This window comes from Myodes glareolus, chromosome 21 (genome assembly GCF_982192425.1).
Source record: "Myodes glareolus chromosome 21, mMyoGla1.1, whole genome shotgun sequence".
Taxonomy (NCBI): Eukaryota; Metazoa; Chordata; class Mammalia; order Rodentia; family Cricetidae; genus Myodes; species Myodes glareolus.
This window is the reverse complement of record NC_142046.1, coordinates 10,717,628-10,745,061: the sequence shown is the minus strand read 5'-3', so window position 1 is coordinate 10,745,061 and position 27,434 is coordinate 10,717,628. Positions and strand designations below refer to the sequence as shown.

General features: G+C 44.3%; 2 protein-coding genes across 2 annotated transcripts; one reads left to right on the top strand and one right to left on the bottom strand.

Moving 5' to 3' along the window:
* The first annotated feature begins 4,184 nt into the window (after nucleotides 1-4,184).
* B3galt9 (beta-1,3-galactosyltransferase 9) lies at nucleotides 4,185-6,791 on the top strand. Its single transcript, XM_048432288.2, is given in 6 exon segments — nucleotides 4,185-4,190; nucleotides 5,416-5,671; nucleotides 5,674-6,073; nucleotides 6,075-6,154; nucleotides 6,157-6,222; nucleotides 6,293-6,791. Coding segments are annotated over 6 exon segments (1,092 nt in total). The 3' UTR covers nucleotides 6,577-6,791.
* Nucleotides 6,792-10,651: 3,860 nt separating this feature from the next.
* On the bottom strand, nucleotides 10,652-27,000 carry Psmd5 (proteasome 26S subunit, non-ATPase 5). The gene is made up of 10 exons (XM_048432204.3): nucleotides 26,811-27,000; nucleotides 23,069-23,213; nucleotides 22,202-22,315; nucleotides 21,742-21,870; nucleotides 19,692-19,801; nucleotides 19,063-19,205; nucleotides 16,602-16,793; nucleotides 15,000-15,109; nucleotides 13,222-13,362; nucleotides 10,652-11,353 (listed from the first exon to the last, which is right to left on the bottom strand). The coding sequence occupies exons 1-10, from the start codon at nucleotides 26,981-26,983 to the stop codon at nucleotides 11,096-11,098; spliced, it is 1,515 nt and encodes a 504-aa protein (XP_048288161.1). The 5' UTR covers nucleotides 26,984-27,000; the 3' UTR covers nucleotides 10,652-11,095.
* Between the last annotated feature and the right edge of the window lie 434 nt (nucleotides 27,001-27,434).

Sequence of the window (27,434 nt, the reverse complement as noted above, 5' to 3'; positions counted from 1 at the left end):
CAATTTTGAGTCAGATTTGAAGCAAGCTTTAATATTGGCCAGAATGTTGGACTCTGGTCAGGTCCATTCGAAGGTTCCCATGGCCACGAGTCAGTTTTTACAGAGTCTTAAAAAGGCAAAAAGCTCCCACAGGGCCACCGTATTTCCCATTAGGTCTAATGAGGGGCAAGTATATATATATATATCCTGCCATATTTTCTACCTACATACCTCCTGCCCACATCCAGTGAAGCTCATCAGATGCAAACACATGTGTTTAGGGGAGTGAAAACAGGTGGTTTGTTAATTACCGAGAACCACAGTGCCCAGCATTCCAGGAAGCTACAAATGGGATTTACAGGTTAACTTTGGCTCTTAAAACCTCTAGACTCACCAGGTGGTGGTGGTGCACACCTTTATTTAATCCCAGCACTCGGGAGGCAGAGACAGACAGATCTCAGTGAGTTTGAGGCCAGCCAGGATAGGCTCTGAAACTACACAGAGAAATCCTGTCTCAAAAAACTGAAAGAACCCCCCAAAAAAACCCCAAAACAAAACAAAAACAACAACAAAAACCAAACCAGTAGGCTCTTGCTACCATGGCTGATTTTCCTGACTCCATCATCCTCCCTTCTCTGTGTCTTCTCTGTTGTTTCCAGCCCAGTCCACACTACTGAAAGTTGGTGAGATCACTGGTGAGAAGAGCCTTTTACTACGTTTAATGTTGCAACATGAGAGTAGAGGGCACACGAGACTGTCTCCCGGGTGACACCCTGGGTGAGTCTGAGTAGACTGATTATATGGCTAGAGAAAGGTCTGTATCAGGCACAGTTATGGAAGTTTGTGTTTGGGCCAATTACAGCCTTTTCCTTTAAGACCAGTCACTGCAGTCAGAAGAGCTTCTAAGCCGCTAGAATAAGAGCTCCTCACCCGGTATAGGTAGAAATGGTTACAAGGTCATCTAAGTCCACGAATACTTGTAATAGCCAGAAGTATGTGTTAAGTATTTTTCCTTGGCTGACAAACCTTTCCATCGGCGCAATAATCCAAATCAAACCAAATCAGACCAAACTAGAAGAGAGACCAGATTTAATGGATGGCAGCATTCCTGGGTGCCCCACCCCCATCCCAGGAAAACATGGAGAGGGGAACAGACCACGGAAAACCGTGAGACTACGTGTTCATTCTTGGGGGACAGTTTAAATAGCCTGTGGGAGTGGTCTTGACCCTCCTGAAGGAAGGGTTACCTTTTGGCAAAGTTTGGACTGAGGCAACTCTCAGGGGAGGGAGCTTTGAAATGAAACTTTCCACCCAACGATTCAAGATGGATGCCAGGGGGCTGGGGTGAAGCCCCCAACTAAACAGTCTGGTACAGACTGCTTCATACTGTAATGGCCAAAGTAAAATGCTGCGGATTCCCAGAGGCTGTACCAGCAAAAACACTGCAGGTCCAAGCAAACAGTGGTCCGGTCCGAGAGCAGCCAGTCCCAGGCAGGGACAGTGCAGTTTCCCGAGTGGCTGCAGCTGGCCACAAGGAGAGACAGACAGATGGGCATGCCATGAGACCATGCCACAGGTCTCCATTCTCACCACGTCTCCCCTTCTCCCCTTCACCCCTTCTCTTTCTCTCTTCTCTCTCTCTCTCTCTCTCTCTCTCTTTCTCCTCCCCTTCCCTTCCATAACCCACTAAATAAATATCCAACCTCACTCTGCATGGCGGTGCCTAGCCATGTCTCTGTCTCTTGCCTGCCACATGGCTCCTGCCCAGGAGCAGCCACCTTTGGAGACCTGCAGCGTGGTTTCGTGGAGTGCCCATCTGTCTGTCTCTCCTCATGGTCTGCTGCAGCCACTTGAGGAACTGTGCTGTCCCTGCCTGGGACTGGCTGCTCTGGGGCTCGCTCCCCTTCTCCCCGGCTCAGGGACCTACAGCATGGTCTCATGTCCTGCTGCAGCCACTCGGGATCCACAGCATCTTACTTTCACCATTACACATACAGCCCCAAATAGGGTTGTAACTTCAGCAGTTGGGGGCGATCAGCTACAGTCGTACATTTTTCTAAAGACACTATATATGCTATTATTTAAATTCTTACAATTTTATAAGATAGTTACCATTATTATCCCTATAGTTAGAGATGATTTTGTTATCCTGCCTATAGTTAGTCACTAACTGTCATAGGATTTAAGCACAAATCAACTTCAGAACACCAACTATCCCCTTGCGCCTTCCTGGGCTTCATAAGCTGCACTCATGGGCACTGCATTCGTGGGCACACATACCCAAGAGCACCAGTGAGACCCCAGCAATGACAAAGATGTCCTCTTGGTTCCCTTGAATAACGTGGTCACTAGACTCTTGTTTTGGGCACATATGCTGTTTGCAGTAGAGTACAGGAAGGTTCCGCGTGCCTGGAGCTTCGGGAGCATGTCAAGCATTGGAAATAATCCTTAGTGGTGGAAGCCAAGTGTGTGGTCCTCAAAACCAGATCCCAAGAGAGCAACTTTGATCTGACAGGCACAGGAAGACACTGTCAACAGCTACATCAGAGATTGATTGCTGAGAGCGTTCTGTGAAACTAAGAGAGAGATGAACATATGGATTTGACAACCTTTATGAAAGGGGTGGCTGGAAGGAAAGCCATGTACCAACATTTGTTTGCTGCCCTGGTCTCAACCTCCACTGGGTAGATGTTTGATAAGCCAAACTGCAAATTTTAAATGGAACTTACCCAGAGGTCATAATACTTGGCCTTCTCATAGAAAAAAAAAAAACTTCACTCTAAATTTGAGGCCTAGAGAAGATCTGGGAGCAAAATTTGTCACCAGAAAAAGAAAATTACGAAAACATAATCTTTCAAAAACATAATATAAGACACATTTAATTGTTAGATTCAGTACATATAAAAAGTCCTTTTCCCACTTGTTAAAGATTCCCAAGACCAGATGATAGTTGTTGAGAGATCACACACAACTTTAAGGGCCTGTTTGTGAGTCTGTGTCTGTGTGTGTATATGTCTGTGCGCGCGTGTGTGTGTATGTATGTGCATGTGCCATAATTCCTTTTTATTGTTCGGTGTTTTTTTTTTACTTATTTTTTGAATTACTACACAAAATATTGTTTCATTATGGCGTTCTCCCACAAAATCTGTTTTCTTGACTGTTCTAGTTCCCTTTATTTCCCTAAGGACTTACACTTTTGTTTGTTTGTGTTTGTTTTTGATACAGTGTTTCTCTGTATCCCTGACTGTCCTGGAACTAGTTCTGTAGACGAGTCTGGTCTCCATATGAAAGATTCACCTGCTTCTCAAGTGCTGAGATTAAAGTTGTGCACCACCACATCTGGTTTTATGGCAGTTTCTTCTTCTTCTTCTTCTTCTTCTTCTTCTTCTTCTTCTTCTTCTTCTTCTTCTTCTTCTTCTCCTTCTCCTTCTCCTTCTCCTCCTCCTCCTCCTCCTCCTCCTCCTCCTCCTCCTCCTCCTTTTGTTTTTCGGGACAGGGTTCCTCTGTGTATCCCTGGCTGTCCTGGAACTCACTCTATAGTCTAGGCTGGCCTTGAACTCAGAGATCCACTAGCCTCTGCCTCTCGAGTATTGGGATTAAGGGCATGAGCCACCACCACCCAGCAAGATTTCTTATGATTTAGTAAATGTCGTACATAACTTAAAGCAGGAATTCAGAATCTCTCTCAGGGAGACACATTGAATATATAATGTTTCTTTGGGGAGAAAAAATATGGGCATTTATTTCTCAATGTTTAGAGTGGTTTTATCATGTACTGGGGATTAGGCATTATTTCCAAGAGACACCCACACATTGTTTTTCTCTTTGGGAGGTGCAATCACGGTGTGGGTGACGGGTTCTTTGAACTTCTACATGTATTTTACCTGGAGCTCAGCATGACGATAAGGAGTCTGTTCCATGAGACGCACAGGGAGAACACATAAAAAGGCTTGCTTTTCCTCTTTTGTTCTAGATTCTAACCAGTCAGAACACGATAAGGACATACTAGCCTGTCCTATGTAGGTGGCTGGTATTCTGGGACAGAAGCTCAGGGTGATTGGGTAGAAGCCTTATCCTTAAAGTCTGAGGCTCAAGGTGTTTTACTACAATTGCCGCCAGGCTGCACTTAGCCCAGCATTCTCTTGTGCAGAACTTGGCATGTGAACTTAATCATTTCCAAAGCCCCAAGGTTGCTCGCAGACAACATGCAGGTAAGTTTCGAATCATCTCCGAAGCGTTCGATAGCTGTTGAAATAGACCGTTCTGCATGTGAATTGTTAGCACTGAGAAAAATGGCAAGGAGTGCCGTTTGCCACTGCAAGTTCTGCTTTGTTTTTCCTATTCCATCGGCATGGCGAGGGAAAAGTGGGGTCAGAGGTCCTCAGTAGTCACAGTGAACTTTAGACACTGGCAGATCCGAGTTCAGAACCAGAGCCTCTTACCCACAGTGCACTCTTAGGCAAATTATTAAACCTCTCAGGTGCTCATCTGGATTTGGAAGTTAATCTACCCAAAGGGGTGTCACTGTGGCTAAATGCAGTAAGTATAAAGTGACCAGCAGGGCACTGGCACCCAGCAAAGGCCCAGTGAGAGGCAGCTCACTTGAGCCACTTCCTAAGCACAGGCTCTAACACAGTTCTGAGTCCTTTAAAGGTCCCTGGTCTGTTACAGTTCCGCACGCTCCCTTCTGGGTGGGCACTGTCCCTCTCTCTGAGTGAGGTGGAATAAACTTGACACAGGTCCACCTAGCTCTCTGCAGAGAATGCTCCCTGCAGATAGTAGGAATCTGCCCACATCCACAGGCATGCCAGATGCATAGGGAGAGTCAGTCAAAACAGTCTGTTCAGTATCAGAGTAGGTTGAAAGTTGTACTAAAATGTAAGTCTGATAAATAGCCAGGGTGTGGTGGACACCTAAAGCAACCACATCATGGAAAACAATCCTTGACCTTTATAATTAGAGAGGAAACTGATCCAAGGGCTTCCATTCAAGGAAGAGTTATGTGTATGTTCCCTGTAGGTTTTAATAACAATGATTAAATGATTATGTCATTCGATATGTGGCATCAATACAGCTGTGCCTGATCCTTCTTTGTATCTCCAGTGTATAACACAGTATCTAGTTTATAATTGTGTGTGTGTGTGTGTGTGTGTGTGTGTGTGTGAGTGTGTGTGTATGTATATAAACTTCCACCCAAACAAGGAAGTAAACTGCTAACATTGTGCTCAGTGTCCATTTTCTGGCAAATGCTGGAGAAGAGAGACACATAATGCTTGTGACCTGGGAGACTAAAATCTAGTAGAAGAAAGAAGTAATAATAAACATTTAAAATAGAATGTACTGCTAAGTGCTGTGAGAAGCCCTTCAGGCTGGTGGGAGGAATGAACAGGGACCGGAATGAAGTTTAAAAGGCTCGTAACCGCCTTTCTTACTTAGGTGACGTTCTGCAGACTTCGGACTCACTAGTGGCGTTTCATTCTGTTTAATGTTATCCTATCTCATGCTTTGCTCTTTGGAGCTGACTTCATGGAAGAATACTTTTTACATGCTTTGCCTCACGTCGATATGAAAATTCTTGAAATTAAGAACAAGGCAAGAAAACCCAACATGGGATTCATAAGAGGTACTCCCTCCAAGGACTATGTTTTGAGCCAGCCGGAGGCATGTAACGGGAAGCCCATCTTTCTGCGTTCTCTATCTTCAGTAGTCCAGGGAATGGAACAAGAAGGGAGTGCATGAGGACAACCTGGGGTAGTGTGACCAGTGTCCAAGGCTACCCAGTCCTTGCACTGTTTGCTCTGGGAACGGCAGCTCTGGTAACTACCCAGGAAGAGACAGACATCGAGTCTCAGGAGAATAACAACATAATTGAAGGGATCTTCTTGGACAGTTCTGAAAACCAAACCCCGAAGAGCATCTCAATGAAGCAGTGGGCTGTGACTTTCTGTCCTAATGCCCTGTTCATATTCAAAGCTGACGAAAAGATGTTTATCAATCTACCAGGCTTGGTGGACTATCTACTCAGTCTAAAAGAACATCTAGAAGGTATCTATGTAGGAAGTGTTACTCACCAAGATAATCCTAATAGAGACCCCTAGCCAAGAATTTGTCCCTCTTAGTGAGTACCCTGGCTGCTGCAGTGATGAGGCCTTTACAATGCCCCAAGACGCGGCTCAGACATGTATGTGGTTTTGAATGAAGCACCTACAGTGATACCGGCTGATGCATTTATAGGGATTTGTGGTAAGTCTGTTGGTCTTTTTTGTTGTTGTTGTTTGTTTTTGGTTTTTTTCAAGACAAGGTTTCTCTGTAGCTTTGGAGAAGTCCGATGGTCTTATACCCATCCATAGCTCAAGGTTTTCTGAGAAGAGACACATTGTATAAAACAGATGTTGCTACAAGTTCATCTTTACATCCTCAGAAGCTACAGATGCTGAAACTTCCCTGGCATGGAGAGAAATGAATGATGGGAAAGGATGTTCACTGTTTGAGACTTACTATGGGCTCATTTCCTGCAAACTTCTGACATACCTCGACGGCTTTGGCTGTTTTCACGTGGGGACTGCACAAGGCAATGCTGTGCACTTTTGTGGGTAGTATTCACTTGTTTTTAAGTTGCTGTTGGCTCAGTGTAGGAAGCCGCTCTATGTCCTCATGTCGTGTAACAGCTCTGGATCTCTATTCATGCCTAGGAAAACCACAAAACGTTCCTAGTGCTCTGATGTACTCAGTCTTGACATCTTCTCTTTGATGTTTTAAGACATTTAGATTAGTATGGTATGATTCTTTTCAAAATAAAGTCTTTCAGAAAAGAGAGAACATTAAGTTTCATTCCAACATATTGTGGTGTGCAGTGATACATATTTTAAAAAATTACATTTTTTATTTTATTTGTGTGTGTACAGATGCATGTGGATGTATCTGTGTCACAGGGAGTGTATAGAGGTCACAGGACAAAGAACAAGAGGAGTCAGTTCTCTCCTTCCAACATGTGCATTCTAGGAATGGAACTCAAATCATTAGACTTGACAGAAATCACCCTTATCTACTGAGCCATCTTACTGGCCCATACGAGTAAAAAATAGTATAGTACATTATGGAATGCCTAAATCCATTTATTTAACATATGTTTCCTTATATACTTTTTGTGGTAAAAACACTTAAAATGTATGCTCCTAACAGTTTTCATGTGTGTATGTGTGTGTATCATATATATGATCTACCTTCTGTCTATCTATCTTAACTATAATTATTGTGAAATATAATAGATTTCCTGAACTTATTTCTTTTACTGTATGTACATTGGTATGAAGGTGCCAGATCCTCTGGAACTGGAGTCACAGACAATTGTGAGCTGCCATGTAGGTGCTGGGAATTGAACTCAGATCCTCTGGAAGTACAGCCAGTGCTTTTAACCACTGAGCCATCTCTCAGCCCCAATCCTGAACTTATTTCTATCAGACTGATATTGTTTGGTTCCTTGACTAAAAACCCTGTGAATCTAGAAGTCATTATTCCTCTGAGTTTGGCATCTTTAACACTGCATGTGTGAATGATAATGTGGCTCTTTGTCTTTTGAGCTTGGCTTATTTCACTTGCCATGGTGTCCTCTTGTTCCTACATGTTGGTGCAAATGATAGTTATTTTCTCTTTCTTCCTTCTTTCCTTCCTTTAAACATTTTTTAATTTTTTATTTTTTATTGATTCTTTGGGAATTTCACATCATGCACCCCAATTCCACTCACCTCCCAGCCCTTCCATATCCTCCCCTCACCCCTGATGCTTTCTCCCAAAAGAACCCCCCCTCAAAGTCAATTAAAAAACAAAACAAAAACCACCTCACTTCTGTCTTTCCAACACCTTCATCCATCCTAGTGCCTTTTGGTGCTGCTGTGTATCACACAAGATATCGTTTTGTCCAGTCAACCCCACCCACAAAATGCTCATTGCAATGAGCTATTGGTCCAGTTCAAGGCTTATGCCGTAAGGGATCATCACTGGACCCTCTCTGGGGCGCCTCTCTGCTCTCCAGCTGTTGCCCTGAGTCATGGAGGTCCTGTGGTTATGCTTCCACAGGACCAGTCCCTTCACACTCCAACAGGTCAGAGATGGTGTAGATGTTAGGGTGGGCCAACCCAAGGCCCAAGACGTGGGGCGGGGCTAGGTGGTATTGGCCCCCTCAGGTGAGGGACAGAGTCAGCTCTCCTAGGCCCATGCCACTGGGGCCAGCTCTCCTCTGGCTGGTCTTGAATTCCTGGATTAACCACCTCCATCTCTGAGTAGCTGCGACTACCAGATTACATCACTGTGCCCAGCTCTATTGGCTATTTGAATTTTTTTTTTTTTGGCTTGGTTTTGAATTGTTTCTTGCCGGGTAGGTGGTGGTGGCACACACCTTTAACCCTAGAACTCAGGAGGCAGAATCAGACAGACCTTTGAGTTTGAGGTCAAACTACAGAGTGAGTTCCAGGACAGCCAGGACTACACGGAGAAACCCTGTATTGAAAAACAAAACAAAACAAATCAGTTTCTCAGTTTCTTGCTATTGTAGTTCACACATTTTCCCCATTTTTTTATTTTTTATTTATTTATTTATTTTTGAGATAGATAGGGTTTCTCTGTGTAGCTTTGGAGCCCGTTTTGGAACTTGCTAAGTAGACCAGGCTGCCCTCGAACTTCAGATGCAGGAAGGTGAGACGCGGTGGCTATTCCTCCTGGAGGGTGGGGTGATACAGATAAGCCAAGGATGTTTCCGTGGAAGGGGTATCATGAAAGTTCAATCACCAAGGTTGCTCCTCTGGATTAAAGCTCTCATACCCTACAGTCAGGGTGACATATTGGTGTAGGCCTTGAAGGGAAAGAGCTTCTTCATTAGATGTCTGTTTCCTGAGGGGCAAGGCTCTATGCAGCTCAAGAACACGTCATTCACAGTTTGGCTGGGCCTGGGTTCCAAACGGTCAGGTGTATCAGCTGCAGCAGCAAGGGGACAGATGGGGTGCTTCCTAGACAGCCCATCATCATGGAATGAGCATGGAGCAATGCAGAGAGGTTTCAGAACAGAGCTGCTGCCCACCCCACCGTGGGATTCACTCTAGCTCGTTTCCTAAACACAGGGCTGTGGAACCTTGGGATTAGGATTAGGAATGAGGCATATACAGCGTTTTCAGCAATGTGGAGTACAGGGTTGCTCACTGGTGGTGGCCGTGATATTGTCTCAGGTGCTGGCAGTGGGAGTATGGAGAACTCCACGAGGGTCTGTGGACCAGTTTGTAGAGGTTTGAGAGACGTGCCAACTTTCCCCCCATCTTTGGGGTTCACTGGCAGAAACGGCTGTTGGTCACCCCAGAGGCAAGGCGTGCATCTATGCCTGTGCTGCCTTCACACCTGGCCATTTTGTTGGTGTTGGTTTTGTCCTCAAGCCTTCTCCGGGCTGTTTTAGTTTGTGGAAGTCACACTCTCTCATACACACTTGCTTATTAAATGCAAAAATAGTAACTTACAGCTCTTATTAACACCTGAAAAGAAAGCACAGAAGTTGATTGATAATCAGGTGGTGGTGCATGCCTTTAAATCCAGTGCTCAGGAGGCAGAGGCAGGTGGCTTTCTGATTTCTAGGCCAACCTGGTTTACAGAGTGAGATCCAGGGCTACTCAGAGAAACCTTGTTTTAAAAAAAGAAAAGCCAGAATGAGAATACAGGCCATATACAGGAGAGCAGGCCCTCCTCTGAATCTTGTGGTTAAATAATTAAGTCAGGGACTGGAGAGATGGCTGCTCTCTTCCAGATGTCCCGAGTTCAATTCCCAGCAACCACACGGTGGCTCGCAACCATCTATAATGAGAGCTGGTGCTCTCTTCTGGCCTGCAGGCAGAACACTGTATACACAATAAATTAATAAAAAAAAAAACAAGTCAACATTATGATTCAGGATTGTGGTTGGCGGGGTGGGGAGTTACCATTTAATGGGTATGAAATTCTAGTTTTATAGGCAGTCTTGGAGATGGATGGCAGTAATCACTGTATGACATCTGCACATATAAAATACCACTAAAAAGTACACTTACAATGGCTATGTTTTTCACCATGTGATATACTTATCTCTGAGTTTGAGGCCAGCAAAAGTCACTCTGAATATTTCATGCCAGGAAATATCTGGCTGTGTCCTAATTTGTGATATTGGCAGCAGAGAATCGGCCAGTATGGGAAAAGGCCACTCAAGGGACACCAGAGAAGAAACGATGGAACTGGACTAGGATTCCAGTCACTTGAGAATCATGTCACAGGAAGGGATGAGGTATCAATCTCAACACAGCCTAAAAGGAACACTTCCTGGTTCTGAACTGGTTGGTCACTGCCAAGCTCAGGCAGAAACCTCTGGACAACTGAATTTTGTGTGTGGAGCACTTTACTGTATATCGAGATTATCACTAGAAGACAGGCGAGGAGAACCATCTGGAAGCCAGTGAGACAGCATCAGTTTGTGCGCTGTCTTCTCCACCTAACCCCCATGGGTCAGAGAAATTCCTTCACAAGACGACCCACAGTAAGATGACAGCTCTTCCCTCCTTCCCCGGTAACATAACATGGTAAAATTAATTGACAAACAGCAAAAGTACCGATCCCAAACAATTTTTAGAGATTTTTTGTTTTCAAAGGAAAAGTCACCAAGAAATCTTATTAAAACTATTTATTCCTTGTGTACAAATAATACAATTCAATGATTCCAAATGACTTATTTTTCAGGAATACCCAAGATTCTGAGGTGGAATCAGATCAGGGAAAAAAAAAAAAGGTGCCGAAAAGAAATCAGTCATTTTGGCTTCATTTTATTTTTAAATGAGGTCATGAGTAGGCCCATGGGAACTCGGTGAGAAAAGAAACCTCTGCCCTTGCAGCAGAGACAACCAGAGGCCTGGGAAAGCGCTCGTGCTCACAGCTATGCCACTGCCTGGTCCACACGGTGCTGACACAGGAACGGCACTGCAGATGCGAGGCTGCCCCAGACACTCCATGGGAGCTCTGGACGAGGGAAGCCCTGCTCTCTAAAACATGGATGGAATCATATGCCTTGAGAAATTCTGGTCAAAACATGGTCTTCTGTCCTAAATGAAAGAAATCAATCAGCTCCTTCCACTGCTGTCGTGGCAACAGGTTTTACATAGTATGGACCTTCACTTAAGTAGGTTCTGAGTCTTAAATAATTTGAGTTCCCAAAGATCTCTGCAACTGTCTTGGAATTGGCAAGTGCTTTAACCAGTTCATATTTGGCATCCTTAGAAGCTTTGTCATGTTCCACAGAACGGTCCATCACAAATTCCACAAAACCTGGACTGTTAAACATAAGTTTCTGAGCCCAGGGCTGGTTTGCAATAGCCTGAAATGAAAGATGGAAGAGAGTACAGTTACTTCATCTGTGCCTTAAGAAGGTGCGCCTGTGAGCAGAACAACACAGAATGCAGAAATACACGTGGCAGCACAGACCTTAAAGACATCACCCTTTGTCCAAGTAAACCAATTCCCAAGAAACATATTTTAAATAATTTTTTATACTAAAAGTTTTGTATACAAAGATGTTCATCACACTGTGGAAGCTATAACTGTTTAATAATGGGCCCAGATAGGTAAACTATGGCTCGTTACGTTATTATTTATAAGGAGCCTAATAACTTGAGTAATCTACCACGTGAAAGACACAGAGCGGTGGTTCTCACCTTCCTAACGCTGCGGCCCTGTACTATAGCTCCTCATGCTGGTCTGACCCCAGCCATAACACTACTTTGTTGTTACTTCATAACTGTACTTTTGCTACTGTTATGAATCATAATTCAAATATTTCTGGAGACAGATTTGCCAAAGAGGTAGTGACCCACAGGCTGAGAACCTCTGAGACAGACCCAGCACCTCTAGACAACAATGAAATGGTACCAAAGCAGAGCAAAGCCAGAGGAGACAATGATGCTTCAGGGACACTCTCGAGATGGGGTTTCCCCGAGTAGACCAGGCTGGCCTTCTGCCTGCTGGGTGCCAATAGAATGCATTCTAAACCAGTCTAAGAGTGTGTGATCTGGACTGATGTAGGAGGACCGTCAGGACCAGCCTGTAAACCTGCGTCCCCAACAGTCAGACTGAGGAACGAGGACGGTGAACGGGATGGGCAGAGGTAAGGAGCACACGAAACACTGCACTCCACAGGTCAAAACCAAGATGGAATGCGAGCACACAACTTTGTGTTCTGAAATCTCCTATTTTTCAATCTTTTTCAAATTTTAAAATAATGAGTCAGCAACCTACATGTTTATCGACAGCTCATACCACATTGAGTATGTTTACAGCCTCGTTTATCGATAGCTCATACTACATTGAGTATGTTTATAGCCTCGTTTCTTCCTCAGGCTGGCAGCACGAGCCACCCACCCTCACCAATCAGGGTCAGAAGAGCAAGAACTAAGATCATGAGACATCAACACAATGGCTGGTTCAAAGGTGAAAGGTCCTGAAGCACTTATAAAGTCTTACTGTTTTAGACCTAAATCGGCAGTCTCAAAGATGACAGGAACACCTGTGTTAATACATGCTTTAGGAAGTCTTCCTCTCTCATTTCCTCCTAGCATGGCCTAGTGTGTGTCCTGGATCCTATGATAAGACCACTAATGTGATTATATCAGTCAGGACAACTGGCACGGTGCTAAGTGCTGGGGCTAAGAGGTTAAACACAGGAAAGAGTTAATACACATTTCAACAGGTGTAATACCTCAGCTATAATTCTATAGCCAACTTTCTAACTATATTTATGGTCTGGCTCCCTCTACAGATTGGAAGTTCAGAAAAGGCTCAACATCTAGCAGGTAGGGGAAACTCAGCATCTGCTGAAGGAATGTATCACATGAGAACGGGACCCACTCAACTCCACTGTAGACTCAGGCAGTGTGCGGATGCTACTGCTTGATAAATAAGCAGTGCCGAGGTCAGAAAGCACAGCAAAGGTCAGAGGTAAAAAACTGGCAAACAGGCATCACCCGTGCACTAAGTGCCAGAAGGGACAGCAGAAATTAAGGCTCAGGAAAGGTGCTGAGCACAAACTGGAGGGGTAATCTGTGATCCAACAGCAGCTTGTTCAACCTCAAACAGCACTGGATCCCTTTTACTGACAAACTGCTGTGTGCGCACACAGTGGCTAGCTCATTCTGCGTGCTGTGTTGAGCTGGCAGTCACACAAGGACTTGGAGACAAGAGAATACCTACTGTGAATACTTTCAAGGCAGCACAGTGGAGTTCAGGAAAGGGCTGGTTACTGATGCCACGAAAGAGTTCCAGGGAGTCTCGTGATAAGGAGGAAAACCAGGATTCCGCCATCCTCAGGAAGTCATCAGTCTGCTGCTCGGGCTACAAGACAGAGAGGGAAACACTCACGACAAAGTTAGCACACCCGGAGAAAGGCTAGCAACTACAGTGCAGAGACTGCTGGAAACAGCACCAGAGATCCTCCTGTGCAGAGCTCACCCCAAACCCACTTCTGTGGGAGGAGATAGAGTACTCCCCAGGGTCTTGAGTTCTACTGTTCACTCTACGCTCAGAACACTAGTAATCAGGCCCTTAAGAAGGCCCAGCGGGTAAAAGCACTTCCTGTGTAAGTCTGATGGCCTTAGTTCAACCCCTGGATTTTATATAAAAGTAGGAAGAGAGAATATTGACTTGGCAAAGTTGTCCCCTGACCTTCACATGTGTACCATGGCATGTGAACCCATACAGACACACCTTCCCCCATCCCTCCTTATCTCATACACAACAATAAATAAAAGTTAGGAGGTGAGGAGAGGGTTATGAGTAAGCTAACTAGAACTAAAGAAGTCCCCGCTCCCGATTTTAATGGAATTTGAATTGTGGTATCCTGTATGAGCAGACAATGCTGTTCCCAGAAGAAATGGGTTATTAAATGAAAACCTCGGCGACTCTTTACAAGTTAACTGGGAGGTCCCAGAGAGCACCCCCCAACTGAAACAGGGTATGCCTATTGCTCTTGGTTGCCCACCATAACTAAATGGTAACCCTCTTCCCAAAGACACCTAGACTTTGTTGACAAGACACAGAGAAACCAATGACTAGGAAATTCTGCCTCAGCCAGCTAGCTTCTATGGCACCAGAAAGCACTATGCAGGCTTCCAGGGAGAAGAGACGTCAGTGTTCTCCAGTGCTGGCCCTGCGTGTTACAATCTGACTCTCAATGAAAGACGTGTCCCTAGTGCAGAGTCCAATGACTATGAAGTGGATAGCCACCTCCGACTAGACCCGAGGACTGCTTCACGAGGAAGACCTCATGCTTGGTACTGTAAATCTTGTCAGAAAGCCAGAGCTGGGGGCTGGAGAGGTGACTCAGAGGCTCTGAAATGCTATCTTCTACACAGAGCATGATGGCGGCACTCATAAACTCCTAGTAGGGTGGCTGTCCGCTGTCTGCACACGTTTAAGTCAGCCAACATTCCATTAAGAGATGAGAAGAGCTATAGCACTTGACAGCAGCTAGGGGAGGGACAGTCTTTGCCAGTGCTGCTATGACCTCATAGCCTTGTGCACATGGATTGGATTCAGTAGTTATGAAAGAAAGGAAGAAGACAGGCATGAAATTGGGAGGAGGGCATTGGAGGAACATGGAAGGGATGTTGAAGAGAGTGGATACAATCAAAATTTATGTATACATGTATGGAACTCTTAAATAAAAATATTGCTAAAAATTTTTCATGTAATTAGTTAATAATGATGGTTATCATCTTTTTTTTGTTTTTGTTTTTTGTTTTTTGAGACAGAGTTTCTCCATGTAGCCTTGGCTGGCCTGGAGCTCAGAGACTCTCCTGACTCTGTCTCCCTCCTGAGTTGCTGGGACTAAAGGCAGGCACCACCAGGTTATTATCTTAATTCACATGAGAAGCACGACACCCATGTGAACATGAAACTGACTAGTGCCAAGCTGACGCATCCTCCCGAACATGCCCCACTGCCCTTCAATAATTTCTCCATCTACTTACTGATAGATACAGAAGAGAAGAAACTGCGTCCAAACATCTCGTTTTTAGCTCCGTGGAAGCATTCTTTGCTTGATATCCTATCCTCACGAGGAGGCGTTCAAAGCGGGTTCCTGTGAAGGATTAATGGTGACACATAACAAAACCCACCATTTTAACCACCTCAGTTAATGCTACTAACCACACTAAGATTGCTGTGCACCATCACCATCTCCAGAATGTCTTCAACAACCCAAATTCTAACTCTGTACCCATCCTCCCTCCTCTCATGCCCTGGTATCCACTCTCCACTTTCTGTTTCTATGAACTTGACCCCCCTCCCATCTGCTTACTATAATCCCGTCTGTGAAATCATGCAATATCCATCTTCCATGCCTTAGCATAATGCCTTCAGACTTCCTCTGGGCTACAGCTTGTGCCACAATGTCATACTTTTACAAGTAGATGCCAACCAGTGTAATACCATTCACTTATATAGCAATGCACACCGGTTTCCAATTATTGAGCTAACTGATATTGTTAGAACAGGCGTATATAGACAACTGCTTGAGCCTGTGCTTTCCATATTGTTTAGTTTATGTCTAGAAGTGGAACTGCTGGCTCATGTTAACTCTATGTTTAATTTTTCAGTGGAACTTCCATACTGTTTTCCATAGCAATTGCACCATTTCATAGTCTGACTGGAAAACATGGGAGTTTTTCAACATCTGAATACTTATCATGCTTTCTTAATTAAAAAAAAAAAAAAGACTATCCTAATAGGTGTGAAGTGCAAAGGGCAATTTATTCTCTCATGCATTGTGATTATCCATCTACAACACACAAAGAGGAATGTGTTCAGGACCATATGATAGACCCAAACACAGCATTCTACTTGCTACGCAGGGTGAGCATGGTGTACAGGACTGGATCAAAGGCCCCAGTCTGCACAAGCTCGGGAAGTCTCCTGTATTTCTGCTCCTGTATCTGGGAAGGACTATAGCCGCTCCATGCAGGGCTGAGAAGTGGATGCCACAGGGAACGTACTTAAGAACCACAAGAGACACTGCAGAGGCTGTGCGTGCAATGCATCAATTTTCAACATGTACTTTGCAAGTGTGTTAAATAGTGCTGTTTCCTGTACTAGAATTTGTTGTGCAAGTAGACTGTCAAGGATATTCCATACATGCACCTTTCTTAACATAAACTCTTGGCACACACGTTTCTTTCCCGACTGTCTATCTGTGCTTGTGGAACTGTCAACCCCCGAAGAAGCTGCTGCTGTGCTGTTGTGGAAATGAGAGTGAGGCCTAGAGGACGACATGAGTGAAATCCACAGCTTCCAGCAGCGACGAGACTGGGACACGACACGACACAGGAAGATGGTAACAGTAAATGCTGCGTGGTCCCTGTCGTGTGAAGCAACCTAAATCTAGCACGGAGTAAAAGCCACAGCTTTTCAGTTGTAATCCTGAGACCCAGAGAGGAGTGCACACCCGGGGAAAGACTACACAAACATATACAAGTAGTCCCCTAACGATTAGCCCGCCAAAGATGGACCTGTGCCCTGAATCACGGCCAGAAGTGAAAATACATCTTAAGAAAGCCAAGGTAAGTCATACTAACCTGTCTTCTGTAAAACCTGCTTGCCTTCAACACTGGATCCCAGAATTCCAACGGTGTCCACGGCTACACCAATCATGGTGGGGTCCTGACTGTCTGCCATTTCAAACACTTTCTCCAGAAAGACAGGGTAACGCTCACAGATCTGCTGAGGACTATCCATGACAGCCAGGTTTCCAAAAAACTTCACAAATCCTAAATATATTCATTAAAAAAATATACTTTATCAGAGAGATAAGACAGCACAAATTGGGGACCATGTTTCCACAGGAATATTAATAAACTGCAGGCCAGAAAGAGGAGACAGACAAGCACTGTGCTGTCTACAGAACAGAGTCAATAAGGAGGCTGAAAGACCCATGAGATGTGTGCTTCTGAGAGGCAGAGGTAGAGGAGCGTCTGTGAGCTTGAGGCCAGCCTGGTCTATACCGTGAATTACAGACAGGAGGGGAGAGAGAGGGAGTAACAGAGGGGGAGAGAGGAAGAGAGGGAGAAAGAAGGAGGGAGAGACTGAAAGAGAGAGAGAAAGGATGAGAGAGACAGAGATGGGAAAAGGAAGAGAAGATAGGGAGAGGGAGAGGAAGAGAGACCACGTAAAGACCAATGATAGGAAGGCAAGCTTGAAGACATTACTGAAAGAAACTGTTAACCAGGAGACCACTCAAGGGGCATAAACCTTCAGCTACTACAAGTGCTGATGAAATATGAATCAACTTCTCCTAGAATCAAATGGGTGAGGTGAATCCTCCTCGATCTTCTCACCCCAGAGACTCCATGGATCTGGTACACACAGTCAATGTCATTACTGCTATTTTGATTTACTTCTCACTGAACCTTTTTTTTTTTCCTTTTTCTTTTGTGTATACCTGGCTGTCCCAGAACTCACTCTGTAGACCAGGCTGGCATCAAACTCACAGAGATCCTCCTGCCTCTGCTTCCTGAGTGCTGGGATTACAGGCGTGTACCACCACCACCCGTTCCTTTGCTGATTTTTAACTGGTCTGTCTTCTTCCTACCAACCGTTTGTGTCCCTTATATTCTGGACAATTCTTTCCTAGTTTGCAAATACTCCTCTAACCCCACACTGCATCTCACTCTGGTGGCTGTCTCCTTGTCTGAGCAGATGCTTTGATACAATGACCAAGACCATCTTGGCCCAGGCCAGCCTGAAGCTTTCCCCACTACATTTCTTGCAGCAACTTCAGTTTCACGCCTTGTGTTTTGGTCTTAATTATACTGCGTTGAGCTCTATGATGTCAGATGAGGGTTCAATTTCATTCTTCATTTAAATACCCAGTTTTGTCTTTTAGCATCACTTACCGAGAACAATGTACTCTTCACTCTATGTTTTGGGCATGGATTGTGCATACACACATTTACTCGAGCCCTCCGTTTTGTCCTATTAGTCTGTGTGTCTTTTCAGGAGTAAGATGGTGTTTCAATAATCAAGTATTATTTTTTCAGAAGTTATCACAATGGGAGTGTTCCCTTGAGCTCTCTTGGACAATTCCTTAGTGGAGAAGGCTACTAATTTTGTATGCTGCTGTTGATCCTACAACTTCACTTAATCGTTTCTTAGCTGGGACAATCTCTTGGTGGAGTCTATGAAGCATCCTGCATGAAAGATCATGATGTGGGAGTCCCCTCTGTGTGCTGTGATTACCATTAACAAATAAAGAAACTGTTTCGGTCCTATAGCAAGGCAGAACTTAGGTAGGCAGGGAAAGCTAGGCTGAATGCTGGGAGGAAGAAGGGCAGGGGCAGAGAGAAGCCATGCCGAAACTTTGCTGGTAAGCCATGGCCACGTGGCCATATACAGATTAATAGAAATGGGTTAAATTAATATGTAAGAGTTAGCCAATAAGAAGCTAGAGCTAACGGGCCAAGCAATGATTTAATTAATATAGTTTCTGTGTGATTATTTTAGGTGTAAGCTAACCAAGTAACAGGGAACCAACAAGCAGCCTCCCACTACAAGATCATGCTGCCCACACACCTATAAACAGGACAATTTCCTATCTTCCTCTTAGATTTAGAGGCCTTTTATTTTTCCCCTTTCCGACATGTCTAGAATTTCCCATACTGCACTGAACAGAAATGGTAAGAGACCTCTGGTCCTGATCTTAAAGGAAAGGCTTTCAACTCCTCACTTGAGCACACCATCAGCTACAGACTTGTCACGCATGGCCTGTACTGTGCTAAAATGCATCTCTTCTTTTATACTAATTGAACTGTCAAGCTAAAAAGATGTTGAATTTTTTTTAATCAAATGCATTTTTAGTATTTGCTGGCATGTTTTTTGTCCTTCACTTTAGTACTCTGGTGTATCCTATGGAACAGTTTGATTTACTGAATCACTCAACGGTGACCCACCACTGATGGCTGCAGATGTCTTGCACTGGAAGCAGCACTAGGAAGGGTAACCTCTGCCCTCCAGAAGCCCATGTAACTCAGCTGCTCTCACCTGGCAAATAGAAGCCAGAGAAAGGGTCTGAATCCGCTCCAACAATTATATTAGATATCTGGTCAATGACTCCTTCCTGAGCAAGGTATTGTCGTCCATGATGGGTATATGCTAGTGACGTCACCATTTCTATACAGGTGGCTCTGAAATAAAACAGGACAAAAACGAAGAGCATTTTAAAGCTGCTTTCACACTGGTTATATTTTATTTATACCTCACATCTGAAAGGCCCTTTTATGTCCTGGTGTCTTGTTCAGAAGACAACACAAGGACGACACCATTTCCTAACTTGTTACTATGGAGTTCAGAGCTGAGGCCCGACCTTCTGACTGGAGGCCCAGTACTATTTCTGTAACACAGCAGTAACATACTAAAGCAAGGAGCACACTTGGCCAGGGACAGAGGATATGGTCACAGGAAAATAGCTACAACATCCTGCAGGGCTTTGCCAAACTCATTATATTATGATATAACGAGCGATTTCCTAAAATGCTTCCTGAAGATAAAGAGCAGTCCTGAGACTGTAAACTCTGTATAGTCTCCAACAGCACAAACCACACTAAGCTCACAGCTGCCTCCTGGCCCTCCAAAAAAGGGCATTTCTCACTAAGAACTTTGAGTCTACATACCTGACCAGCACGTCCTCACCCGTCAGCTCTCTCAGGAGCTGGGTCACCAACCCACTTGTGGTACAGTAGTTTAAGGATTCTGATGACACAGAAGAAATCTCTACAATTAGCTGAAAGAACCGAGAGAAAAAAGGTCAAAACAACCCAAATCTGTTAGATCTCATTTTAAGTTAAATGCAGAACTATGTACTATATATGTAATTGAATTCTTAACAATTCACGATTTACTGAATTGTAAAACTTCACTGAACATAAATTACTATGGTAGAGAAATAGTCCATAGAATCTAGGTATATGTCTAATTCCACCAAGAAACCATTAATCAGGGCATAAAAGCTTACAGCATCAACAAACACAAAAATGAGTCTTTCAAAACAGTATACACACACACATACACACACACACACGCACAGAGACACACACACACACACACACACACACACTCAGTAGAAGAGCACTTGCCTAATACGTACAAGGCCTGTATCTAAGCACTGCAAAACAAAACAACAAAATGTATCCATACATCTGTCTGTCACATCTTCATTTGAGAAGCATGTTCGGAAGCTTAATGAAAGACAAAGGATACTGAGCAGTTGTAAGCAGAAGTTTGATTTTTACATTTATTTAGCTACTTATTTTGTGTATGAGGGGAGGTGGGGACCAGAAGACAACTTGTGAGAGTTGGCGGCTCTCTCCTTCTGCCTTAAGGATCTGGAGACCACATTTCAGGGCATCAGGCTTGGCAGCAAGTGAGTACTTATCAAGCCATTTCCCTGGCCCAAAGACCATTCCTATGTGTGCTACAAACATTATGCTGTACACCACAAATACACATGACTTAGTGTATCAATTAAAATATACACTTGGGGAAAACAGTACTGATTGTACTTAAGAGAAACTAGGGATGAGAAAAATGAAGGGAAATTCATTTGGATGCGAATACAGTAGTGCAGAAAGTGGTACTGGTGGCTGGGCTAGGATGGTGGCAGCTTCGCCGGCAAGGGAGAAAGACACAACTTAAGTGAAACTAACGTGATGGGGCGTGTGACCGGGAAAACAAGCCTCTTGAAGATGGCACAGACCAGGAATTCAGCTAAGCACGAGTATGGGGGCGACAGTAAGTAAGGAGCTACATGAAGGCTGAAGTCTTAACTTGGAAGAGAGGTATGGGCTACAAGTTGATGCATGAGCGTCTTCTCACACAGGCGGAAACTGAAATCATGAGAATAAATTTGCCTGACTATAGCATGAGCATGAAAGCGGGGGATGGGACCTCACAATCCTCAAAATGAAAACTTCAGTAAGGAATAATGAGCCAGGGCGCAGAGGAAACAGACAAGGGGAAAGCAGAGCTGGTGAGGGAATTGGATTATAAGCGGCTTCACTTTAGATATAGTACTTACTTATGTGTGTGAACTTGGGACAACTACTTCTTCAACAGCGACATTAATACAACATTTACTATAGTAATCAATGACACAGGGGCTAAGATAGTGTGGTCACTAAAGTGCTAACATACAAGCATAAGGACCCATGTTAAACACCAGGTACAACAGCATGCAATTATAATTCCAATGCTGGGTAGGCAAAGACAGGCAGGTCCCTGGAGCTCACCAGCCAAGCGGCTTAGTCTAATCAGTTCTCAAAGAACAAGGTAGAGCTGAGGAATGACACAGACTGACCTCTGGCCCCCACATGCACACATCTACATACCAAGCATAAACACACAAAAGGAATTAAGGACAGTGTGTGTGAGGATTTTAGCAGTGCTCAACAGAAAACTGGTCGAAAGAAGAGCCAATTCTGCCCACTGCCAGTACTGACAGTTTTTCACTGGAGTCTCGTCAAAAGTAATACTTACAGCACACTGTCAGAATGCCTGTGACCATCTCATACATTGGGCTGCGAATGCTTCTCGATATTGTGAGCACCATATCATACAGGATCTAATGCAGACTATATACTGTATGCAAATGAGCCACTTTGTTTCCTTTGTAATTTACTACACTGTTTTGAAAGCATTAGAAAGAAAGTGAGCCTTTAGTTTTACCTCATATACCCTGTATCGGACGACATCATTTGTTTTCATTACATTTTTCAAATCATCCAGCAAATTACTTTCAAATAAAGCTTCCAGTCCAGCTTGGGTTAGTGATATTCTTGACAGGGATTTGATAGCCTTATATGGAAAGAAAATATTTCTTGTCAGAAACGTACAGAATATTTATACCTACTTCCTACACCTGATATGAAAATTAGCATATAAAATACCTAATCTAACAGGTATTCGCATTTTAGCCACTGTTATTTATAACTGGAAAACACTGAGCAACCAAATGTAAGTCTGATAGACAATGTAGACGTGTCTTAGGAGTTTCCTGCTATGTGTCTGACACCAGACTGCAGATTCGATTCTACCTTAATCGTACAAATCATCCACCAACCCTTCTCTGCTGACTTTAGGACACCATGCCTTGTACAGTTGGCTGACAGTGTTCTAGTGAACTCACCACTTTGGCAACAGATAAATTCTCTCCACCAATGCAATAAACAATCTGTTTTAACAGTTCTACATTGTTCAGAATCTCACTAACAGCTTCAGTATTTTCAACAATTCTTCCAATCTGAAAGAAAACAAAACAAACAAGTAGAGAGACGCTTTTTTTTAGGGAGAACACGCTTACAAGTAGTTATTACAGCTATTATACAAATCACTACAAATACACAAGGATCCAAATTCATTAAAGCCAAACACAAAAAGTCATGCTTTTCAATGAAAAGGAACATAAATAGTGGGGAAAGAGAGGAGACAGGTGAATCAAAACAATATGAATCCTAATATGTTAAGTTTTGGTTGCACAAATCTTGTATAGATTACTTTGAGTTTAATTTTTAAATTAAGTAATATAAAATAGAAGTACAATTTTTAATTCTAAGGCAGTAAGAAGATCAAATGAAGATGGGTAAGCACCTGCCATAGTCTCTGGCATACATACAGGCAATGAATAAACAGCACCCCAACTGAGTACACAAGTACACATGCAGGGAGGAGAAGGCTGTGGCCGTCTACTGGGTGCCCAAGTTGTGATACCTATGACCCCAGCAGCACGTCACACAAATGCAACGATACTTCGGCTGCCGTGATCAGTGGTATTATCTTAACGTGTCTGCTTAATGAACTCTACACTTAGTTCATGCTTCTTCAAAACAAAATAATGCCACAAAGTAACCTTTAAATACCTAAAAATCATTTTCTTCAGACTAAGCACGCCTTAAAGAAAAAAACAACAGGTGTGTCTTGTTAACTCAAACACCAATGGCATGACACCCGGCGTTCGATGAACAGCTGACAGTGAATGACTACTAAAATTCCATACCTGGGACAGAGTGAGGGATTTTACAGAATCATCCGGGTGAGTCAATCCCCTCTGTAGGTCAACCCTGAGGTTCCTGGCCAAGTGAACTGGCTCCACAGCTTGGAGCAACTTCTCCAGAATGGATACACACAAAGCGGTTTGTTCCCTAAAGGAGACACCACAGAGCTTATCCACCCAGGTCAGACTGAACACAACCACGCAACACCTAAAACTTGGCGCCATGACAATTTCTTTCTAAAGAATTTTTCAAGGTAGCAGATTCTAGTCACGCATTAGACATTTCACATGTATCTATTATCTACAATGCCTGTGTTGGGGCTACAGAGACAGATAGAACATATGGTCGAGCCTCGGAAAGCTCACTCTGGTAGAAGACACACACACACAGACACATAGACACACACGGTAGATAGATTACAGATAAATGCTGTAAACTAGGGATAGAAGCTGTGGGAGATTAAAAATAAGTTTGCAAGGTATGGATAAGGCTTCTAGGGGCAGTAATGCCAAACTAAGTTTTATGGAAAAAAAAAACCAGAACGAATGATTTAGACAGGTGTTTCAAGCAGGGGAAGTAGCAGCATAAAGAAAACAGAAATAAGCTACTGTATTAAAACTTGAGAGGAACCTCATGGTCAGAACTGGGGGAGGTGGTAAATGGGTGAGGTGAATGGTAAGAAAGGAAACTAAACGTGCACAGAGTCTCTTACGCCATCCTTGAAATGTAGGCTTTTTCCAGAGAAGCAATGCCAAGTGGTCAAGTGGCTTTATGCAGAGAATTAACACAATGACATTTAGCTTACAGAAATCTCTTGGGGGCTGGGGATGGGACTCTGCAGTAGAACACATGCTTAGCATGTACAACGCCTCGGTCCAATCCCTAATGCCAAGGAGGCAGAAGAACAAGCGAATGCATGAAGAAGGAAGGAGAACCACTTTGCAGCATGCTAGATTGCGGGAGGTGAGGAAGGAGTGAACCAGTGATGCAGCAGCCAAGACGGAGAAGAGGGAAAGCTACCAGAAAGTAGACCAATCCGAACGGTTGACTACCCACTGTAGGTACAGCTCTTGTTCCAAGATCAACTTGTCTTTTAATAGGCAATATAAATAAATGGGCTAATCTATGCCTGATGCCAGTACAGAATTAAACTGGCCTAACTTTCCTAGATTGTGACAATACAAATCAAAAGCCTTTAAAACAAGCACAAGGACGATGGCTCAGGGGAAGAATGAGGACCTGAGTTCAGCCTTCCGCCGAGGATCCGAGCTGGGATTCCCAGAACCCACAGAAGCTGAATGACTCAGTGAAAAGACTTGCCACGCAAGGCCTGATGACTTGCAGAATCCACGGGAAAAGCTGGATATAATACAGCAGTATGCACCTGACAGGGCAAGATGATCACGGGCCAGCTAGCCTGGAGCAGAGGTTCTCAACCTGTGGGTCGTGACCCCTCAGACAAACACACGAGATGTTTATATCACGATTCACAACAGCAGCTAAATTACAGTTACGAAGCAGCAACAAAAACAATTTTATGGGGGCTGGAGAGATGGCTCAGCAGTTAAGAGCATTGCCTGTTCTTCCAAAGGTCCTGAGTTCATTTCCCAGCAACCACATGGTGGCTCACAGCCATCTGTAATGAGGCCTGGTGCCCTCTTCTGGACTGAAGAAAGAATACTGTATACATAATAAGCAAATAAACAAATATTTTAAAAAAAACAACAATTTTATGGATGGGGGTCACCACATGAGGAACTGTATTACAGGGTAGTAACATTAGGAAGGTTGGGAACCACTGGACTGGATAGGTGGTGGCAGAAAATAAAAACAAGATAGGTCTTGTCTCAACAGTAGGAAGGTGAGAATGGACTCCCTGAAGGTGTACACACAAACACACACACACACACACACACACACACACACACACACACACGCACGCGTGCAGTTTCTCATGAAAAGAACTTTAAAAAGTAGTGATGGGTTAAACCGTATTGTATGTAAACTGTAGGTCCTATGTGACCCTTAGCTGCCAAACAAGCTAGAGGTGGTTAAGTCAGAATCGTTCTTGTCTGACTTCTGGGATGTATATCAGTAATTTTAGGTGTTAATTATTCCCTCACAAACAGTGTAAAATCAGACTTCATCAACAGAATCAGATTCCCAATCAGCAGTCTCTTACATGGTCTCGCCACGATTATCCGACAAAAAACACTCCCACAAATTGCCACTGACAGAGCACATTCCAGCTCTAAACTTTCATGAGAATTGCTCCCCAGACTCGCACCCCATCAAGTAGCAAACTTTCCTTTCCACTTCACTCTAAACTTCCCAGCCCGCAGTATGACTTTCCAGTCTTTTCACTTTCCATAGGAAAAGCTGACGAGGAGCAGTGGGAGCCCTGTGAGAAAGCCTGGGCTACACACTGCTCTACATAGCAAGATCCTACCATAAAAAACCAAAACAAACAACAAAAACTGGAGCTGGGATCCCCGTTAAAGGTCACAAGCCGCATCTTGTATTCAGTATGTATTCTCTGTTCAGCCCAGGGGATGCCGAGGAACAAAATGTGGTTCCTGTCACAGTGGACACAGAACTGAAACAAAGGAAGCATGTCCAGAATCACTGACAGAGACGATGATGACATCCACTAAGATGTCTGAGCAATAGTTGCGTGCAGTTGGAGGGATGGCCCTTCCGCAGAGACCTTCACAGAATAGGGACCAAGAAGAGGGCACACAGTTACAAGGTACTGGTGTGAACGATGTTAAGAAATTGCAAGTCATGTCTGAGGGACGTTAGTGGTGTTACATGATAGGTGGAGTAAAGGAAAGGAGTTAGACTGGAAAGCTGATTGGACATCGAGCAGCAAGACTCTATAGTCATGATTTCCCGCTGTAGGCAAGTGTAGCCAGGGACAAGCCAGCCCGGCTGACCTGACACGTTAACTCTGGCTGCAGGGTGAGGACCGGCCAGAAAAGGGAATAACCACTAGAACAGCGACTGTGAAAGCCAACAACAGACCAGCCAGAGGAGTGGAAGCTTATACTGAAGAGAGAGAGGGTAAAGGAGGGAAGAAAGCCCCCAAAAGCATCAGTGTTGATGAAAGAGCTCACTATCTTTTCAAATTAAAAAGTCAATTTTTAAACTGACTCACATAAAAAATCCATTAAATGATCAAATTACCAAATACAAGATGTTTTTAATTTAAAACTATAGATGCATATTAAATCAAAAGTTGTTACCCTAACAATTTAACCGCAGTTTCCGTATTAATAGTTTCTACAGATAATCCTGGGTTATGCAGTTTACTCTAACCTGTAGGGGTAGGTATACAATGGGTTATATGCATTACACACATCGGGATCATTAGCTTTGCAATTTCCTTTCCCCCCATTCAACATTTTCATATTCACACTCAGAACTCCAATTTCTAAATAGCTGGGTAATTGCACTATAAGCTATGTCCTTAATTTGGTTGTTTCTAGTTTTTGCTGTCTCACCCATCTGTTATGACTACCCTCTGTATACAGTACACTGACATACAAGGGAACAAGCATTTGTACATCGGTTGCTGAAATTAAAAGGCATGCGAGGGATCCCGCCACACTTCCAGCAGAAGATTCTATCTGAAGAGGTGAAGCGTCAAGACCTGGTCAACACGCAATTGGACAACCTTCACTTTACTCCAAACCCCTCGGGCCATGCCTACCCACCGTCTCCCAAGCCCCGGGCTTCTCTCACCGATTGTTCCCGTTAAGCAAGGAGAAGAGGGGGCCGAGACGTAGCTCTGCTGCCTGCTCGCGAAGCTCGTGGAGCGGCACAGCGTGCACCACAGACTGCAGCGCACGCAGTTCCTCCAGCGGCGCCTCCAGCCGGGCCACCTCCCTCAAGAGCGCCACCGCCTGCGCCGCCATCTTTCTGGCGCCAGTCTGCCCGCCCACCTACCTGGATCCCGGGCCCTTTTCCGAGTCTCGCGAGATCGGAGGGGGCGTGGTCCCTCACGAATCTGTCAAGTCTCGCGAGGGATTCTTGGGCGCTCAGAGCGGTGCACGCCCCTTTGCAGTTTTAGGACTGAGATGCCCTTGGTAGGCTTGCTGCGGCCGGACGGCTGTGACGGTGAGGACTTCCGGGGAACCAAGTGGCGTTGTGCATGAGCTCCTCCAAGTCCTCCGTGGCGGAACCGAGCTTATCAAGTCAAGGTACATGATCCTACCTCAGGAAGACGTGACGAAAGTTCCCGAGAACTGGAACCTGAACGTGATGCGGCACCTTGTTGACATCTGTCATGCAACTGGAAGCTTGATTAAGAGACGTTTGGAGCTGAAAGTTTCCGGCATCTTCAAGATGCTGTGCGTGATGGAATTA

Coding starts and splice junctions, on each gene's coding strand:
- Psmd5 (XM_048432204.3), bottom strand. CDS start 26,983: ATGGCGGCGCAGGCGGTGGCGCTCTTGAGGGAGGTGGCCCGGCTGGAG. Junction 15,110..16,601: donor GCAGGTTTTACAGAAGACAG/GTTAGTATGACT, acceptor AATCCTTCACAG/GAACCCGCTTTGAACGCCTC. Junction 11,354..13,221: donor CTGCCTTGAAAGTATTCACA/GTAGGTATTCTC, acceptor CTTTCATTTCAG/GCTATTGCAAACCAGCCCTG.